Genomic DNA, 19404 nt, shown 5'->3' with positions numbered 1-19404 from the left:
ATAACTAACCAACCTAAGTTAGTTAAAAGAACTCTAACTAACTCCCTTAGTTAGTTGAGGAAAGTTGTTAGGTTGTTACTATAAATACCAAACATATCAATCAATTGTAAGATACTTTTACATGATTCAATAATACATTCAATTCTCTCAATGTCTTAATCCTTACTTTTAATAATAAGGCTATGTTTTCTTCGGCTTATAAAAGCTGAACTGAATTGAAATTAGCAGAAATTATCCGAAAAGAACAGGTCTAAGACTTAAAAAGTTCAAAGATAATCTTACTATATAGTTTAGCATGAAATAATTTAGAATAAGACCCTATTCTTTTTGGCTGATATAGGAGCTAAACTTAACTGATAAAGCTGAATTGAACTAAATAGAGCCGAACTAAACTGAAATTAGCTGAAATTAAGCCGGAAAGAGCAATGAACTCAAAGAAGATATATAATTACACACTATGACACACAAATTGCAGCCATACATCCTATGATTCCTATCCAATACAGTATGCAAAGAGCAATGCTCTCCCTTTCACCATTTCTTCACCCAAATTCCATCTCCTCTCCATCCCAAATCCCTCACTTTAATCCCACTTTTCTCACTTCAAAACCCTTTACAAAACCGCTTCGTTCATCATCCCAAAACTCCCCTACACAAGAACAAGAAGACGATTTTCGCGTATTAACCGCGACAAAAACAGAATACAACAACATAGTAATCCTAGAATCCTCAACTTCCAAAATCCTACTATTAGATGATTCCTGCAATGTTCATAGCATTCTGTACAAATCCGAAAAATGGACTAACTCATATTGGGATGAATTCACTACTTTACCTGCAATAATCCCTGATGGACCCATTGCAGTATACGGCCTTGCAGGCGGAACAGTTGCACACCAACTGTTACATTTCTGGCCTGGTTTAACCATTCATGGATGGGAACTAGACGAGATTTTAGTCGATAGAGCGAGGCAGTTTTTCAGACTGTCTGAACTCGAACAGACGAATAGTTCAGGTGGAATTCTAAAAATTCACGTAGGGGATGCATTGTCTAGGATGGCCAGTGTAGAAGGTGGTTACGCGGGAATTGTCGTAGATTTGTTTTCTGATGCTAAGGTATTGCAGGAGTTGGAAAAGGCTGAGACGTGGCTCGAAATGAAGGAGAAGGTTATGCTTAATGGTAGGATTATGGTGAATTGTGGGGGTGAGATTATGTCGGATGAAAGTGGTTGGGAGACGAACTCGACAATTCGAGCTATGTGTGAAGCTTTTGGGAAGGAACTGGTGAATTGGAAGAAGATGCCTTTGGATCAAAGTGGGAATTATTTAGCATTTACTGGTTCTTTGCCGGATTTTGATTTGTGGTGTAATGCTGTTCCTGAGAGACTTGGATCGACTGTCGCGCTCTGGAGGGCGTGTGGATAGACCTGTCAAACGGGTTACTCGGGTTGGATTATTATTATTCTGAGTCATTATAGCAGTTTGTTTGGGTGATGGGTAATGAATGTTAAATTGTTTTGATTAATTTCTGAATCAGGACTAATTCTGATTGTTTTCTTCGGGTTTGGTCAATTTTGTAAGTTAGTACTAGTAGATTAATGGGGCGTTTGTTTCAACTCATAAAGGTATGTGGTATGAGTTTGAAATGAGAAACTCATACTAGGTGTTTGTTTGGTAAAAATAGGGATTTTATACCCCCCATATCTCAAAAAAATTCATTTAAAATCATGAAACCCCTATTTTAAAATGTCTCATATGAGTTTTTTTTTTCTATTTTGGGAATATTTTTGATGAACAATTTGATTATTCACACCCAATTTGGTCAATTTGTTATCAATAATTGGTCATCTGCTTTTTTTTTTTGACTTTGTGCCAAAATAAAAGGTAAACAAATGATCGGGACTGACGGATACAATTGAGCCTATTTCTACATATAAGACCCTATACTTTTGAACTGAAACTACTTGACCTGAATTGAACTTATTGGAGCTGAACTGAATTTAATGGAGAACTGAAATAGTTAATTTGTGAATAGAATAGCTAAAATGAACTGAACTGAACTAAAAAGAGCTGAACTATACTGAAATAGGCTCAAGTTAATAAAAAGAACAAAGGCTAACTCCATGTAAATAGGGATGCCAATGGATTGGGTTCGGGTCGGATCGGGTGAAGCTTCATTTGTCATCTATCTGTCCTTTTAAAATCTCATCCAACCCGTCCATCAGCCGTGAAACATATCATCCATCATCCATAGATGAAACGGGTGGATCGAGTGATAAACGGGTGTTGTGTATTTATATGTCTAAAGTTAAAAAAAATGATGATTTTTTATTCTCTACAAAAATAAAGTTAGATGATTATTTTAGTTTAACTTTCTAGTAGATAAATTCACAAAATATTTATATTGAGAGTATAAAAATATGAAAACTTAAATATTTTATATCTTAATAATGCGTTAAATATATATAAAAAAAATTAAATAAAAAGTAATAAAATCGGATGATGGATGGATGGCGGGTGAAATTTCTTCTTCCAACCCATCATCATCCAGATTTTCATCCATCTTTTAGGATCGGGGGTGGATCGAATTTCAATCAGATGGGTAGACTACAAGTCTACAATCGGTCCATAATACTCCGTATGAAACTCGACCCATAAGCTGAAGACCTCTCACAAAAGGGAGAGGGGGACATGGTGGGACACCCCAATGTGCTTCCCACTCACTTCTCCATGGGTATTTTGTGAGAGAAAACCGTATCCGTCACAAGCCCGTCTTCAGTGAAATTTTGTGAAAAAATTTGGCCTCCATGAATCATCTCAAACATCTCCTTCTTCCGAGGAAGATGAACAAATCGGTATACTTGGTTGTTGAAATCAGTAAACACCACAAGAATGACTTACGTACGGCAAGTTAAGGGCAAATTGATTGTGCGTCAAGCTTATAAGTCATTCTTTTTAGGGTGGTTTGAGCGAGAGCGGATTCTCTGTCCCATTTTGTGTCGAAATGATCATTTCTCGCAAAATAAGAAAATACTGATTGCATCCTTCAATGACTCACTCCGAGCCAACCGAGTCAGCCATTCACGGTTGCAATCAATATTTTCCTATTGTGCATACCAAGTGTTCGACTAAATGCCTCGCAAAATTAAGAAAATACTGATTGCATTGTATTTTCTTATAGTGCATACCAAGTGTTCGACTAAATGCCTTAGAGAAATATGTGTCAGCTCTGTGTGTTATTATGCAGGGGAATAACAGGAGACTCGTAATCGTTGTTGCATGGTGCTTTGTTGTGCCATTGATGGCTCGTGATCGTTGTCGCATGGTGCTTTGGTTTGCCATTGATGGCTCGTGATCGTTGTCGCATGGTGCTTTGGTGTGCCATACTGCCATTGATGGCCCGTGATCGGTGTGGCAATGCTGTCACTTTTCCATCTAAATTTTATCAGTTGCAGGTACTATTTCTTTCTATTTCTAATTTTTTCGGCGTAATTTTGATTAAGATATCGGAATAATTATACATTGGTCAGCTAAGTTGTGTTATTTGGTAAAGAATTTTGAATTGTGGTATTTTTGCGTTTGGTTAGCTGCCTCCGCCTTTTTAATCGTTTGAATTTACGTCTCTATTGACAAGTGAATTGTAGAGCCTTAAAACGAAAGGCGAATAGTTCAGGTGGAATTCTTAAGGTTCATGGAGGGGATGCATTGTCTAGGATGGCTAGTTTGAGGGTGGTTATGACTTATGTGGGCATTGTGGTGGATTTGTTCTCTGATGCTAAGGTATTGCAGGAGAGACGTTGTTCGAAATGAGGGAGAAGCTTATAACTAATGGTAGGATTATGGTGAATTGTGGACTTGTGGTGGTGAGATTATGTTGGATGAAAGTGAATGGGAGACGAACTCGACAATTTGGGCTATGTGTGAAAGCTTTTGGAAAGGAATTGGCAAAGTGGAAATTATTTAGCATTTACCGGTCCTTTGCCGGTTTGATTTGTGGTGTAATGCAGTTCCTGAAAAACTTGGATCGACTGTCGTGCTTTGTAGGGCGTGTGGTAGACCTATAAACGGGTTGGATCATTTTAGTTAAGAGTCATTCCGGGGCTTTGGTTGGATGAGGGGTAATAATTAATAATAAAGGTTAAAAGTTGTTTCGATTAGGTGATCAGGATTAATTCTGATTGTTTTCTTCGGGTTTGGTCAATTTTGTAAGTTAGTACTCGGTAGATTAAGTAGTTTCACGGCGGAATCAGGTATCCTGTAATTGCGAACACATAAATTAGCAATTGAAGTTATGTCACACAATGACATTGTATTATGTAACAAAAATTGTTTCTTTGTGACAATCTATTTGCATATTGCTATAAACTAGTAGACCATGACAGCTAATTAAATAACCAATCATGCATATCCCGGAAGAGCGAGATGGATACATTGTAACCAACACCGGCTCATTTCCTTTGAACAAAGGTTACCTGATTCGTTAAGCATACACCATATCTTATGCGCGATACACTCTTATAGTCTTATATCACGTCTTTATTAATTCCTACTAAAAATAATATAATTGGTCATTCGACCAAAATATACCCGTCCTTAATCCGTCCACTCGACCCGTCTGACAAGTCTAAGATAAATCATTAACCATAGGCCCATACTAATAATTAACCGATAGTGGGAGACTAGGAGTGTGTTAAATTACTTGTTAATGAAGTCTTTGGCCAACTTACTTTTATGTAATTGTTCTTTATGTAAAGAAAGACAAGGAAGAGTACGAACCAATTAGCACATTGAATGTCACTGTTTTTCCCTCTACTTTTAGTCTTTTATGTTTCTTTCTTTTGATTGTTTCATCAACTGTGACTCTCACAATTCAGATTATCAATCCAAAAACTGAAATGAACTGATTCTAGCGTGATCCTTGAGACAGCATTGATCGTGTGTCGTGACTCGTGAGTTTGCGAAAATCGTCACCTTTTAGTTCATTATTTGAACGTCAGGTAATGTTATTAGCAGTATGTGCTATTTATAATTTCGGTCGCTTTTGCTGTTTTAATCTGTTCAAGTCATCGCTTGTACGAATATCTAGTTTGGGTAATTTAGATTCATTTGAGATGGTTGTAAGCGTGAAATGAATCTAAATTACCCAAACTAGATATTCGTATAAGGATACAGAGTATTAACATAATTATAATTACTTGACTCTCTACATAAAACTTGACCTCTTAGCATCAGCAAAAGCGGAAAACACGATGGGTCAAGTATTCTCTTACATATGGAAATGTATTCATCGTCCAAACATAGAAGCCGACACCACCACAACAACTCCCCAAAATGATCAATACGCCCACATGGAGGCGCAGAGCTACTACTTCACCATCCCTGACGGAGATATGTATACAGCTCAGCCGGATGCTATTACTGAAGTACTACCCTTCATTGCCGTTAATTTGGTAAACGACCGGGCAGAACAAGATGAGGAGGCGGAGGGGGAGGAGGAGGAAGAAGAAGTCGTCAAGAGAATGATACAAGTAGTAGTGCAAGAAGAGGTGACTAGTCAAGTATTTGATAGGCCTATCTCAGAAGAAACAGTTTGCAGGATCGGACCGTACAGTAGCATTCAGAAAATTCTGCTGGTTGGAGAAGGTGATTTTTCATTTTCAACTAGTTTGGCTGTGGCTTTTGAATCTGCTTCCAACATGATCGCTACTTCCCTCAATTCTCTAGGTATGTTTTATCGTTGGTTTACTTGAATGCAATACTCGACGTAATTTTCAGTTTACAAAGGTTGATTTTGGTTTACTCGAATCTCTGTAGAGTTTCTGACAAAACATTACCGCAAGTTCCGGACAAACAAGAAAAAGCTGGAGAGTCGTGGTTGCACTGTCATCCATGGCGTCGATGCCACAAAAATGATTCAACATCCTCTACTTGGGAACTTAAGATTTGATTGTATCATTTACAATTTCCCACATACCGGAAACTTTGGTAAAACTGACGCTAATATGCGGTAAGAATTTAAAAACCTTCAGTTAGTCTTACTTATAACCGTTCTAACTGAAAATGGAGGGGCCAAAAAAGTACTCCCTCCGTCAGGTCATTTGTTATCCTTTGGTTTTGGCACAAAGACCAAGCAAATGAGTCGTTCAACTCCCCATTTATCGATTGTATATAAAACCAATGATGGGTTGGAACTTGGAAGTAAGAAAATTCTACTGTATCGTCTGTATGACATAATGTCAAGTATTGAACAAACTGAGTTTGTTTTTCGCAGCAAAAATCAGAATTTAGTACGAGGTTTCATTAGGAACGCGAAGGAGATGATGAAGGAAGACGGTGAAATACACATCACACATAAATCAAGCTGTTTTTACCGAAAATGGGATATACCGAAAATAGGATGTGATGAAGGTCTACATCTGATTGAAGAAATCGGGTTCAAACAGAGAATGTATCCTGGATATAGGACCAAGTTAGGTTTCGGAAGCAATAAGGATTTTTGTTGCTACCCCAGTAAAACCTTCAAATTTGGCTTACATTCGGAATAGAGTATAAAAACATAAATTGCTTTGTCTGTACAATAAGTCTTGCTTGTGACGGTTATGACGTCTCAGAACCCTCTTTCCTTTTTAACTTTATGTAAATCGGTTTGAGTGTTGATTTAACTTGTACTTATTATTGACAATTCATCCCTGTTAATGGTGATGGCTCAATGAAGAGAAATTAATTGGCTTGTTTATTGAACTAGTGTACTTAAAACAAATATTTATGCTCTTAAGTGAGCCACAATGGTAATTTTGATGTAAACGAGATTTGAACCCATGTCTACAGCTTGTTGTTACGACCTTTTATCAGCAGCTCCAACTTGAGGGGGCTGTGAGTCAGGGACAGATGATGCAAATACACAGCAACAGCACCTTAGATATTTGTATAGAAGCTTCTAGAGGTTGGAAAGTTTGTTATGATTGTAACAAACTTTGACCGCTGTAACTGATTTGACTAGGATTAGTTAGTTGCTCTTCTTCTTGTATATATATACTCATACTTGTACATTCATCATAAGTTAAGTCAATACATTCACAAGTTTTATTTACTCTTTGTTTCCTCTATAATTCTCTTCATATTTTCTGTTACTAAGCTCGCAGTGTTCATCAATGGCGTTTCGTGAGTTTTATGCCGCCATTGTTACATACATCTTAATTTTACGACCAGTTCTTGTTTTCCTCTAAATTTTACGACCAGTTCTTGTTTAAGACCATCTTAATTTTAGACTTCTTAGTTCTCACCGTCTTTTCAGCATTTATGTTAATCGGATGTGAGAACTGTCATAAGTTAAGACGTCTTAAACAAGAACTGGTGATAATACAAGCTAGTGGAAGGGTGTTAAATTACTTCTTAATGAGGTTCTCTTCGTCTGCTAACTTTAATGTATAAAATGACTTTGAGAAGCACGAACCTATAAGCTCATGAAACGTCATTCAAGAATTATTTTTGATCCAATCCGCAGGAATCAATAAAAAAGGCAAAACCCTACTTTTTTTTTGCTTTTCAAGTCTTTTTTGTTTCTTTCTTTTGCTTCATCCACTGCACTGCCACTCTCAACATTCACATTAACAACACAAATTCTTATTTCAGACCGCCATATCTGTCTGAAATGGTAAGACGGATACTATTTCCTCTCATAAAAAAACCCATTTAGGGTGTGAGTGGGAAAGCACATGGGGTGTCCCACCACCCATGTGCTTCTCACTTGTGAGAGGTCTAATTACGGTCTGAAATAAGACGGTCTGAACTCTGAAGCAAGACGGACTGCATTAATAATCACAAAACTAAAAACATCGGGGATTCGGATTAGCCAATATGAAAAGAAACTTGCATGATCTATGAAAGTATGAAACGATGGGCATTTGATCGTGACTTCGTGACCTTCAAATTCTTGATTGCAATATCAGGTTATCTATAAGGCATTACTTGTACGATAATTATTGTGTAAGACGTCTTAGGTACAAAATAGGGAAACTCCCCTTATTTTATTCAATCAAATCTCACAAAATGGGTTAACTTTATTCATATTATCACAATTTGGTATGAAACCGACCCGCCTCTCCCTTGTGACGGATAGTGCAAGTCACAACTCACAAGGGAGACTAATTGATGAAATTGGGGGTTCGATTGTCACCCACGACATTGTGCGCTTAGTTAAAGAAAAAAAAAAGACAAACATCTAGTACTCTCCATATCTCAGTCAATTGTTGTCCTTTATCTTATATACTCATTAAGACAAATAATCAAACAAGATCACCTACGACTATATTTTACATTATACATTGGAGTTATTTTAAACACTCTCTTCCTGTATGAATAGTTTCCAAAAACAACAAAGGACAATAATTAATGGGATGGGGGAGTAGGATAAGAGCCGGTGCTAAATTACTTCCTTCATAACAAAGTCTTTGGTCAACTCATGGAGGAAGTAGGATAAGAGCTCGTGTTAAATGACTTCCTTCTTAACGAAGTCTTTGGCCAACTCATTTCACATCAAGTCTCTCTCGTAAAGGTCATATCCATTACAAGCTTACGATGGGTCTAATATTACTTATATTGGTAGATAAAACAAAACATAATGTTACTCACTAGGTACTCTTTTTCTGTCTTATCTACTCACATAGATATGTTTACCGTACCGCAAACTTGTGACAGATATACCTGTCACAAATGTGAATTCATTTGTGCTCATTTTAATGTAAAGAACAAACTAAAGGAAGTACGAACCAATAAGCTTTAGTTCCTTTATGTTTCTTTCCTTCAATTTTTCCACTGCCACTCTCACAATTCACACTGGAGAAGAACCATTATAAATTTAAAGTTGCTTGATCTTTGAAAAGGCGTCCTATCGATCACCGGTATTCATAATTGTAACGTCAGGTAATGTTACTCTATGCGTATTTCTTATTTTTCTCAAATTCTTATTTAAGATATTTAGTTACAAGTATATTATATGCGTACAACGGTCTTGTACAAAACTTGTTGGAGTTCAAAGTTGCTCCAAAACTTAAGTGTGATAACATTTGTCCCACATTGGAAAAATAGCGGGGGAATGTTATCTTTATATATGAAGTGGGTTAACAAGACTATATAGGATAGACTATAGTCTCTCCACGCGTGCTGCCGCCGTCCGGCTCGACTCGGCTCGTGACACGTGCGCGGTGTGATTGAGAACAGTTCCACTTTAGTCTTTGGTGTGCAACAATGTACGGAAGTCTAACTGATTTGAGTTGTTATTGAATGCCAGAATCAGCTAACCTCTGAGCATCGGCAAAACCAGAAAAGACAATGGGTCATGTATCCTCTAGCATATGGAGATACATCGGAAATGAGGAAGAACAAGAAGCCGTCGAAAAAGTGAGAGACGTAGTAGTCAAAAGAGAGGTGACTAGTCATGTATGTCCAAACGACAGCGGAAATGAGGAGGAACAACAAGAAGCCGTCGAAAAAGCGGTACACGTATTAGTCAAAAGAGAGGTGACTAGTCATGTATGTCCAAACGACAGCGGAAATAAGGAGGAAGAACAAGAAGCGGTCGAAAAAGTGATAAACGTAGTAGTCAAAAGAGCGGTCGAAAAAGTGATAAACGTAGTAGTCAAAAGAGAGGTGACTAGTCATGTATGTCCAAACGACAGCGGAAATGAGGAGGAACAACAAGAAGCCGTCGAAAAAGCGGTACACGTATTAGTCAAAAGAGAGGTGACTAGTCGGCAGGTATTGGAGACGCCTTATAAGGAATTTGGTGTCTCAAGAAAAACGGTTCTGAATAGAGAGGTGACTAGTCTTCAGGTATTGGCGAGGCCTTATAAGGAATTTGGTGTCTCAAGAAAAACGGTTTCGAATAGAGAGGTGACTAGTCGTCAGGTATTGGAGAGGCCTTATAAGGAATTTGGTGTCTCAATAAAAACGGTTCTGAATAGAGAGGTGACTAGTCGTCAGGTATTGGAGAGGCCTTATAAGGAATTTGGTGTCTCAAGAAAAACGGTTCTGAATAGAGAGGTGACTAGTCTTCAGGTATTGGCGAGGCCTTATAAGGAATTTGGTGTCTCAAGAAAAACGGTTCTGAATAGAGAGGTGACTAGTCGTCAGGTATTGGAGATTCCTTATAAGGAATTTGGTGTCTCAAGAAAAACGGTTCTGAATAGAGAGGTGACTAGTCTTCAGGTATTGGCGAGGCCTTATAAGGAATTTGGTGTCTCAAGAAAAAAAACGGTTCTGAATAGAGAGGTGACTAGTCTTCAGGTATTGGCGTGGCCTTATAAGAAATTTGGTGTCTCAAGAAAAACGGTTACGGTTCTCAGTAGGGGACCATATACTAGCATGCAGAGAATTCTGTTAGTTGGTGAAGGTGATTTTTCATTTTCAACTAGTTTGGCTGTGGCTTTTGGTTCTGCTTCCTACATGATTGCTACTTCTCTCAACACTGAAGGTATATTTATTATTTGACTTACTCGTATCCATTTTCAGTGTCCACGTAATCACTTTTTATTTTTATTTTCAATTTTTATACAAAATGTTAAGAAACCTTGCGGCTTTACAAAATGTCATCGTATAAATATTTGTATCTGTTTTATTATTAAAAAAAAAAATAAAAGCAAGGCCGCTGAGAACTTGAGCGGCTTATTCCAAAGTTTCCAACAACATGCATTAGCTACAGCCTAGGGGTGGTCAACACCGCGGGTCGGCTGGGTCCGGGCCGGGACAGGTTTTGGGAGACCCGAAACCCGGTAAGGGGCCGGGCCGGGTCAGAAGTGACCCGTGAGGCGGGTCAAGGGCGGGTTTATGGGCGGGTCCGGGTTTGACATTTGGGGACCCGTAACCGGCCAGGATATAGGGTGGGTCGGGCCGGGTTCGAGTCAGGCGGACCGGTTTCATCAGCGGGTCACAAGCGGGTTGGGTCCAGGTTAGCAAGGCCGACCCGCACTGTTGACCACCCCTAAGCTACACTACAACATGACCGTACTAATATGATAAGCAGCTAAGATTCCTAGCGGTTTTGCCTTATAGGTTTCTTAGTGGTTCCATATAAAAATTGGAAAATAAAAATGATGACATGGACACTATGGACCCAAATAGTTTCAAGTGAACACTTATTACGTAATTATTTTGCTAATTAACGCTAATTAACCAAAAAATTCTTTTTGTTAGAATATAAACCGATCTTGAGATTCCAACCATCAGCTTAAGAAGTTGGAGTCATATTCTAACAATATATATCTCGAATTTGTAGGGTTTTTGATAAAAAATTATAGCAAGTTCTTGACTAACAAGAGAGAGTTGGAGATCCGAGGTTGCTTGGTCATCCATGGTGTTGATGCCACAGATATGATTGGACATTCTGTACTCGGGAAGTTAAAATTTGATCGTATCATATACAATTTCCCACATGCGGGATGCTTTGGTAGAAGTTTTTCTGATATGCTGTAAGAATTTTATCACACAATAACAATGTGAAATTCATGTAGCATAGTGTTGATTATTGTTTTCCTAAATGTGTTCGCTTTTGACAGCAAAAATCGGAACTTGGTAAGAGGTTTCGTATGGAACGCAAAAAAGATGATGAATGAAGATGGTGAAATACACATCACACATAAATCAAGCTACTTACTCAATTTATGGGATGTACCGAAAATTGGACGTGAGCACGGTCTCCATTTACTTGAGGAAATCGATTTCGACTGCAGTATGTTTCCAGGGTATAATCCCAAGTACGGATTTGGAGGTGACAAGAATTTTGATTACGATCCCAGTAAAACCTACAAATTCGGATTGCATCCTAAGTAGATATAAACCTGCTTATGGCGAAGTATTCAAGCATGTTAAGGGGTGATAGATCCTCTCTACTTCCTCTCACAAACCCATTTAATAATATTATCTCATCTATACTCTATTAACCCTTTATTTTTATGCAAAAATCGTGAACCGTTCGATGTTGACAGGATACAATCTGAGCCATTGATAGGTAACTAGTATAGACCACGTGCAATCTATGCACGGTATAGATAGTATTTTACTTTTTTAGTGTATTATTTATAGATTTTAAATTGACAAATCCCATTAATTTTTCATGTTTTTTACAATATATTTTGATTTAAAAATTAAAATTACATTTACTCAAATTAAAATCGTAATAAATCTTGAATAACTCATTTAAAATATTTTGTGGGGAACATGATATATTGAATCTTAAAAATATTTACATTTAAAATTATGCCTTTTTATAACTCATTAGACATATAATATCGTACTCGTATATGCTAAAAATACAAAGTCCAATTTTAGGAAATATTTTTTAGGCGGGAAAAATGATACTTTTTTCTATTCTTTTAGTAGATAGGGGATTATAGCAATGATTGACAGTATACAAATTTTTTGGCAGTGATTGAGGAATTTATTTTGGGGAGTGCTAGGACGACACCGGGTGTTACCGAGTTTCGGTAACACCCTAAAAAAAAAAAAAAAAAAAATTAAAAATTAAAAAGTTATTTTATTTTTTGCGCCAAATATCATAGGGATAAAACCGGTAATTCACTATATATTAAAAAATAAAATATAAAAGATACTAACTATAATTAAACTACCTATATCTAATACTCTGTAGTCTGTAGTATAGTAGAATACATATCATAAAAAACCAATCTTCCTCCCGTTATATGTTTACCGACAATTAACACAAAATAACGGAGAAAATTTTAATTTATTGTCATACCTAAAATGACAAATACTTTACGAAAAATTCCTTCAATAAATTCATAGTTGTTAACGTACGTTCAATTATACGAACCTCCGACTACTCACTACCTCCCATAAGTTAGTACCACAATAGCAAAGTGATTTGTATGCACAAACAGTTGAATCATGGTCTACATGATTGTGTGAGTAGTGATTTCTATGGTGAATGCTACTAGTCAACATATATTTTTCCACACTTCCATCAATATAGCACAAAATATCGTACAAAATCTTTCATTTTATTTTGTTAATTTTATTTTGGTTTTTCTATCCTATGCTCACTAGGCATAGGATAAGAAGCTAAAATAAGAAAGTATTAAATGTATTTTTTGTGAAGAAAATTAAAAGTGATGAGATATTACAATTTCCCATGAAAATATCATTTAATACTTTCTATTTTTGGTTTATTATCCTATGCCTAGTGGGCATAGGATAGAAAAACCCATTTTATTATTATCATTAGGGATAAATTAATTAATTAATATTAATTTCCTAAACTACCCTTTACCACTAACAAAATTTTAAATTTTGATGGAGGGAAAACAAAATACATAAGTAAATTACAATAATAACCCGAAAGTCGCTCAATTTGAGTAACACCCAGTGTCGCCGACTCGCCGTCTCATCTTCCATTTATTTTATACTTACTCCCTCCAATTTCCTATTATCTTCCCTCTTTCTTTTTTCACACAAGTTTGATTATCTTCCCTCTTTCAATTTTTGGTAAATTTCATTCATTTTTTTTATTAATTTCTCTCTCCTAAAAAATCAACAACTCTCATTACTTTATCTATTCTTTATTCATTATTCATTCTTTATTATTTTATCTCCCTTATAAATTTCACAACTTACAATACTTTATTCTACTTTATTCCTTTTTTCTTCCCCTTTTTTAATTTTTGTGCCCAAAAGAAAGGGGAAGATAAAAGAAAATTGGAGGGAGTATTTTTTAGCAATCAAATTTTACGTTATTTTTGGGCAAGATCATTGATCTAGATTTCGCACAAACCAACCTGATGTAGAAATGTATCTAGAGATGTGTCGTATTACTATAAAAAAAATTTAACGATATTGAGGTTAAATAACAAAGTTAGTTTATAAGCCCATAGTATAATGCAAAAATTAAGCTCATTTAGAAGTTAATATTTTAGACGCGAAAAAAGTAGAATCACCTATTCATTTAGTAAATAGGGAATAGCCTTTTCATTTCTTTTTAGAAAATGAAGAGAATTTTGGCTATCGGTTATTTGGTAGCTCTTTACTCAATACTAATCATTAACATCTAGTAAGACAACGAGAACAAGATCAAGTCTTAAGATATTTTACTCCCACTATAAAATTGGAGGTTCAATTTTCACCCATAATATTGTGCACTTATTTGAAGAAAAAAAAAATCTAATACTCCCTCTATTTCAGTCAATTATTATCCTTTATTTTACGTACTCATTGAGACAAATTAAACAAGATAACTCACAACTATATTTTACATTATGGATTGGAAGTTATTTTAAACACTCTTCCTGTATGAATAGTTTTCAAAAACAAAGTACAATAATTAATGGGACGGGGGAGTAGGATAAGAGCCCGTATTAAATTACTTCCTTCTTAACGAAGTCTTTGGCCAACTCATTTCACATCAAGTCTCTCTCGTAAAGGTCATATCCATCACAAGTTTATGATGGGTCAAATATTACTTATGTGGGTAGCTCTACCAATAAACATAGTTTTATGTGCTTAAGCGCAACAGAAGAAAGCATCAAACATTTAAATCAACTACTTGAAAGTGTAAAACTCCGCTAGGAAAAAGGACATATTTTGAAACATGTTTTCACAATTGTGGTTACAAAATTCATTGTTGACGCTAATTGGGTCTTAACCATCATCTTAAGAGTACCACGTTTGGAGGTTATATTTGTCGCGTTTATAGATTCAACATTAGTTCCATGCCGGTAATTGTAATCTATTCTGATACTGTCAATCTAAAGGGGGCATCATCATCGTCGTCAAAGAGATCTATTATTCTATTTCATCTCTAATAGAAGTAGCCGAGTAAGACGTCAGTCAAAACATGGTGAAATAAGGGTGGGGGTTCAACTCTAGTATCTAACTCACATGTAGTGCCATGTTCGTTTTGCTTCTAGAGGTTGTTGGAAAGTTTGTTATGATTGTAACAAACTTTGACTGTTGTAACTGATTTGACTAGGATTAGTTTGTTGCTCTTCTTCTTGTATGTATACTCGTACATTCATCATAAGTTAAGTTAATACATTCACAAGTTTTATTTACTCTTTGTTTCCTCTATAATTCTGTTCATATTTTTCCTGTTACTAAGCTCACAGTGTTCATCAATTGCGTTTCCTGAGTTTTATGCCACCATTGTTACATACATTCTGGCACCATTTCACACTTTCCTATCGTATCGCAATGAAGAAAAAGTCATTAACTTGTTTTCCTCTAAATTTTACGACCAGTTCTTGTTTAAGACCATCTTAATTTTAAACTTCTCAGTTCTCACAGTCTTTTCAGCATTTATTTTAATCGGATGTAAGAGATGTCACAAGTTAAGACGATCTTAAACAAGAACGAGTGATAATACAAGCTAGTGGAAGGGTGTTAAATTACCTCTTAATGAAGTTCTCTTCGTCTGCTAACTTTAATGTATAAAATGACTTTGAGAAGTACGAACCTATAAGCTCATGAAACGTCATTCAAGAATTATTTTTATCCAATCCGTAGGAATCAATAGAAAAGGCAAATTCCTACTTTTTTTTTTGCTTTTCAAGTCTTTTGTGTTTCTTTCTTTTGCTTCATCCAATGCCACTGGCACTGGCACTACTGCCACTGCCACTGTCACTACCACTCTCAACATTCACATTAACAATCCAAATTCTTATTTCAGACCGTCATATCCGTCTGAAATGGTCAGACTGATACCATTTCATCTCACAAAAAACCCATTTAGAGTGTGAGTGGGAACGCACAGGGGGTGTCCCACCACCCATGTGCTTCTCATTTGTGAGAGCTCTTATTACGGTCTGAAATAAGACGGTCTGAAGCAAGACGGACTGCATTAACAATCACAAAACTGAAAACATCGGGGATTCGGATTAGTCATTATGAAATGAAACTTGCATGATCTATGAAAGTATGAAACGATGGGCATTTGATCGTGACCTTCAAATTCTTGATTGCAATATCAGGTTATCTATAAGGCATTACTTGTACGATAATTATTGTGTAAGACGTCTTAAGTACAAACCTAAAATAGGGAAACTCCCCTTATTTTATTCAATCAAATCTCACAAAATGGGTTAACTTTATTCATATTATCACAATTTTTTATGAAACCGACCCGTCTCTCCCTTGTGACGGATAGTGCAAGTCACAAGGGAGACTAATTGATGAAATTGGGGGTTCGATTGTCACCCACGATATTGTGCGCTTATTTAAAGAAAAAAGAGACAAACATCTAAGACTCCCCATATCTCAGTCAATTGTTATCATTTGTCTTACATACTCTTTAAAACAAATAATCAAACAAAATTACCTACGACTATATTTTACATTATGCATTGGAAGTTATTTTAAACACTCTCTTCCTATATGAATAGTTTCCAAAAACAACAAAGGACAATAATTACTTCCTTCATAACAAAGTCTTTGGTCAACTCATGGAGGAAGTAGGATAAGAGCTCGTGTTAAATGACTTCCTTCTTAACGAAGTCTTTGGCCAACTCATTTCACATCAAGTCTGTCTCGTAAAGGTCATATCCATCACAAGCTTACGATGGGTCTAATATTACTTATATGGGTAGATAAAACAAAACATAATGTTATTCACTAGGTACTCTTTTTATGTCATATTTACTCACATAGATATGTTTACCGTACCGCAAACTTGTGAGAGATATACCTGTCACAAATGTGAATTCATTTGTGCTCATTTTAATGTAAAAAGAACAAACTAATGGAAGTACGAACCAATAAGCTTTAATTCCTTTATGTTTCTTTCCTTCAATTTTTCCACTGCCACTCTCACAATTCACACTGGAGAAGAACCATTATTATAAATTTAAAGTTGCTTGATCTTTGAAACGGCGTCCTATCGATCACCGGTATTCATAATTGTAACGTCAAGGTAATGTTAGTCTATGCGTATTTCTTATTTTTCTCAAATTCTTGTTTAAGATATTTATATTTATTTTAAACTTAAAACGGGTTAAATAGTATGATTGGAAAAAAAAAAATGCTGGGAATAGGCACTAGCTAAAGTTTGCCCTATCTATACAAGTGCAATGTTATTTGACCCGTTTTAATCTCGATAATTTACAAATTGTGTCGCAAGATCATGCTTAACGACCTCCGAAGTTATGCATGGTGATAATGTCTTTGAATCATAAAGGTTAGTAATGATTGTTGAACCATGTTCCACTTTAGTCTTTGGTGTGCAACAATGTGCGGAAGTCTAACTGATTCGAGTTGTTATTGAATGCCAGAATCAGCTAACCTCTGAGCATCGGTAAAACCAGAAAAGACAATGGGTCAAGTATCCTCTAGCATATGGAGATACAGCGGAAATGAGGAAGAACAAGTAGCCGTCGAAAAAGTGATAGACGTAGTAGTCAAAAGAGAGGTGACTAGTCATGTATGTCCAAAAAACAGCGGAAATGAGGAGGAAGAACAGGAAGCCGTCGAAAAAGTGATAAACGTAGTCAAAAGAGAGGTGACTAGTCAGGTATTGCCGAGGCCTTATAAGGAATCTGGTGTCTCAACAAAAATGGTTCTGAGAAGAGAGGTGACCAGTCATGTATGTCCAAAAAATAGCGGAAATGAGGAGGAACAACAAGAAGTCGTGACTAGTCAGGTATTGGCGAGGCCTTATAAGGAATCCGGTGTCTCAACAAAAACGGTTATGAGAAGAGAGGTGACTAGTCATGTATGTCCAAAAAACAGCGGAAATGAGGAGGAACAACAAGAAGCCGTGACTAGTCAGGTATTGGCGAGGCCTTATAAGGAATCTGGTGTCTCAACAAAAACTGTTCTGAGAAGTGAGGTGACTAATCGTCAGGTATTGGCGAGGCCTTATAAGGAATTTGGTGTCTCGAGAAAAACGGTTACGGTTCTCAGGAGAGGACCGTATACTAGCATTCAGAAAATTTTGCTTGTTGGGGAAGGTGATTTTTCATTCTCAACTAGTTTGGCTGTGGCTTTTGGTTCCGCTTCCAACATGATTGCTACTTCTCTCGATACTCAAGGTACACTTTACTATCTCCCGTGTATCTTGATAGATGAACCATCTCAAAGAAAAACCTTATTCCTATTACGCCCCTTTACTCGAATGCCCATTGGGCCTGAAGAGTGGTTAGAGCACAGACTCCCTCAAACCATGTGCTGAAATTCCAATGAACCATCTCAGCCAAAACGTTAAGGTGATAATTGGTGTCCAACTATTATAAGTACGAATTTAGGATCGATACAACATGAATTGAACTGAATGGAAATTTAGTCGTTCAAACCGAATAGGCTCCGTTACATTTTGTAAGAGTGATATCTCGTATGTGTAAGAGTGATGATATCTCGAATTTGTAGAGTTTTTGACAGAAAACTATAGCAAGTTCCCGACTAACAAGAGAGAGCTGGAGCTCCGCGGTTGCATGATCATCCATGGTGTCAACGCCAGAAAAATGATTCGACACCCTGTACTTGGGAACCTAAAATTTGATCGTATCATTTACAATTTCCCACATACCGGATGCTTTGGTAAAAGTAATGCTGATGTGCGGTAAGATGTTAGGCTGAAATTCTGTAAGAATTTTATCATACATATAAAATGTAACTTGTACTAAAATACGGTTCGTTATTCACAGCAAAAATCAGAAATTGGTAAGAGGTTTCGTAAACAACGCAAAGAAGATGATGAATGAAGATGGTGAAATACACATCACACATAAATCAAGCTCTCTTTTCCGACAATGGGATATACCGAAAATTGGAAGCGATCAAGGTCTACATTTAACTCAGGAAATCAAGTTCAAACGCCGTATGTTTCCAGGATATAGCCCAAAGTACGGATTTGGTGGCGACGACAGTTTCCATTGCGATCCCAGTAAAACCTACAAATTTATTTTGCATCCTAAATAGATAGATACTTTCTTTGTCTCATTCATTTGTTTACCTGATGTATTCTTCTTTGTGAAGGGTATTTTAATCGGAGGTAAACAAATAATCGTAAACGCAGAAGTATAAGCGTGTTAATTGCTTTGTTTTTTAAGTTTGGAAGTTTGTCAAATTACTGGAAGATGTTAAGGTATTGTGATGTATGTAAAATATATAGGATGTGAAGAAATCGGGTTCAAACGCAGCCTGTATCCCGGATATCAAAGGCGCTAAATGGATAAAACACATATCGCCCCTGAACTCGTTTAACAGGGTTTATCGCCCCTGAACCCGTGTTTTCTGTTAGTAGAGGTTATCGATATAAAAACACATACTCCTATTGCTTTGCTTGTAAGAGTTGAAACAATGTTAAGGACTTTGTATCATATATACCTCATTGAAGAGATATTCATTTGGCTTGTTTATTCAATAAACAAGACAAAGTAGAATATATCTTGGCTCTTATATACGAGT

The 19404-nt window shown here is 36.5% G+C and overlaps 4 protein-coding genes across 8 annotated transcripts; all 4 read left to right on the top strand.

Moving 5' to 3' along the window:
* Positions 1-465: 465 nt before the first annotated feature.
* On the top strand, positions 466-1725 carry LOC141637950 (uncharacterized). Its single transcript, XM_074447369.1, has one exon. The coding sequence runs from the start codon at positions 487-489 to the stop codon at positions 1423-1425; it is 939 nt and encodes a 312-aa protein (XP_074303470.1). The 5' UTR covers positions 466-486; the 3' UTR covers positions 1426-1725.
* Positions 1726-4835: 3110 nt separating this feature from the next.
* On the top strand, positions 4836-6734 carry LOC141637935 (uncharacterized protein At4g26485-like). Of its 2 annotated transcripts, XM_074447352.1 has the most exons (4): positions 4836-4997; positions 5227-5724; positions 5815-6007; positions 6272-6734. In XM_074447352.1, exons 2-4 carry the CDS (start codon positions 5250-5252, stop codon positions 6543-6545), a joined length of 942 nt encoding a protein of 313 aa, XP_074303453.1. In that variant the 5' UTR covers positions 4836-4997; positions 5227-5249; the 3' UTR covers positions 6546-6734. The 2 variants fall into 2 exon arrangements, with proteins under 2 accessions (XP_074303453.1, XP_074303454.1); XM_074447353.1 differs by lacking the exon at positions 4836-4997 and having other exon boundaries at positions 5197-5724.
* A 1718-nt stretch (positions 6735-8452) lies between these two features.
* On the top strand, positions 8453-12140 carry LOC141637910 (uncharacterized). Of its 3 annotated transcripts, XM_074447316.1 has the most exons (5): positions 8456-8922; positions 9290-9612; positions 9649-10471; positions 11273-11465; positions 11553-12140. In XM_074447316.1, the coding sequence occupies exons 2-5, from the start codon at positions 9331-9333 to the stop codon at positions 11824-11826; spliced, it is 1572 nt and encodes a 523-aa protein (XP_074303417.1). In that variant the 5' UTR covers positions 8456-8922; positions 9290-9330; the 3' UTR covers positions 11827-12140. The 3 variants fall into 3 exon arrangements, with proteins under 3 accessions (XP_074303416.1, XP_074303417.1, XP_074303415.1); XM_074447315.1 differs by having other exon boundaries at positions 8453-8922; positions 9296-10471; XM_074447314.1 differs by having other exon boundaries at positions 9290-10471.
* Positions 12141-16458: 4318 nt separating this feature from the next.
* On the top strand, positions 16459-19131 carry LOC141637912 (uncharacterized). Of its 2 annotated transcripts, none has more exons than XM_074447318.1 (4): positions 16459-16912; positions 17271-18029; positions 18364-18556; positions 18642-19131. In XM_074447318.1, exons 2-4 carry the CDS (start codon positions 17312-17314, stop codon positions 18913-18915), a joined length of 1185 nt encoding a protein of 394 aa, XP_074303419.1. In that variant the 5' UTR covers positions 16459-16912; positions 17271-17311; the 3' UTR covers positions 18916-19131. The 2 variants fall into 2 exon arrangements, with proteins under 2 accessions (XP_074303419.1, XP_074303420.1); XM_074447319.1 differs by lacking the exon at positions 16459-16912 and adding an exon at positions 16926-17176.
* Positions 19132-19404: the final 273 nt, after the last annotated feature.

This window comes from Silene latifolia, unplaced genomic scaffold, assembly GCF_048544455.1.
Source record: "Silene latifolia isolate original U9 population unplaced genomic scaffold, ASM4854445v1 scaffold_158, whole genome shotgun sequence".
NCBI classification, from domain to species: Eukaryota; Viridiplantae; Streptophyta; class Magnoliopsida; order Caryophyllales; family Caryophyllaceae; genus Silene; species Silene latifolia.
This window is presented reverse-complemented; position numbering and strand designations above follow the sequence as displayed.

Bases quoted from the DNA above. Each gene is read 5' to 3' on its own strand.
- LOC141637910 (XM_074447315.1), top strand. From the start codon at position 9,331: ATGGGTCATGTATCCTCTAGCATATGGAGATACATCGGAAATGAGGAA. The intron at 10,472-11,272 runs GTATATTTATTA...TCGAATTTGTAG, and splicing joins TACTTCTCTCAACACTGAAG to GGTTTTTGATAAAAAATTAT. The intron at 11,466-11,552 runs GTAAGAATTTTA...CGCTTTTGACAG, and splicing joins AGAAGTTTTTCTGATATGCT to CAAAAATCGGAACTTGGTAA.
- LOC141637935 (XM_074447352.1), top strand. From the start codon at position 5,250: ATGGGTCAAGTATTCTCTTACATATGGAAATGTATTCATCGTCCAAAC. The intron at 5,725-5,814 runs GTATGTTTTATC...GAATCTCTGTAG, and splicing joins TACTTCCCTCAATTCTCTAG to AGTTTCTGACAAAACATTAC. The intron at 6,008-6,271 runs GTAAGAATTTAA...TGTTTTTCGCAG, and splicing joins AAAACTGACGCTAATATGCG to CAAAAATCAGAATTTAGTAC.
- LOC141637912 (XM_074447318.1), top strand. From the start codon at position 17,312: ATGGGTCAAGTATCCTCTAGCATATGGAGATACAGCGGAAATGAGGAA. The intron at 18,030-18,363 runs GTACACTTTACT...TCGAATTTGTAG, and splicing joins TACTTCTCTCGATACTCAAG to AGTTTTTGACAGAAAACTAT. The intron at 18,557-18,641 runs GTAAGATGTTAG...CGTTATTCACAG, and splicing joins AAAAGTAATGCTGATGTGCG to CAAAAATCAGAAATTGGTAA.
- LOC141637950 (XM_074447369.1), top strand. From the start codon at position 487: ATGATTCCTATCCAATACAGTATGCAAAGAGCAATGCTCTCCCTTTCA.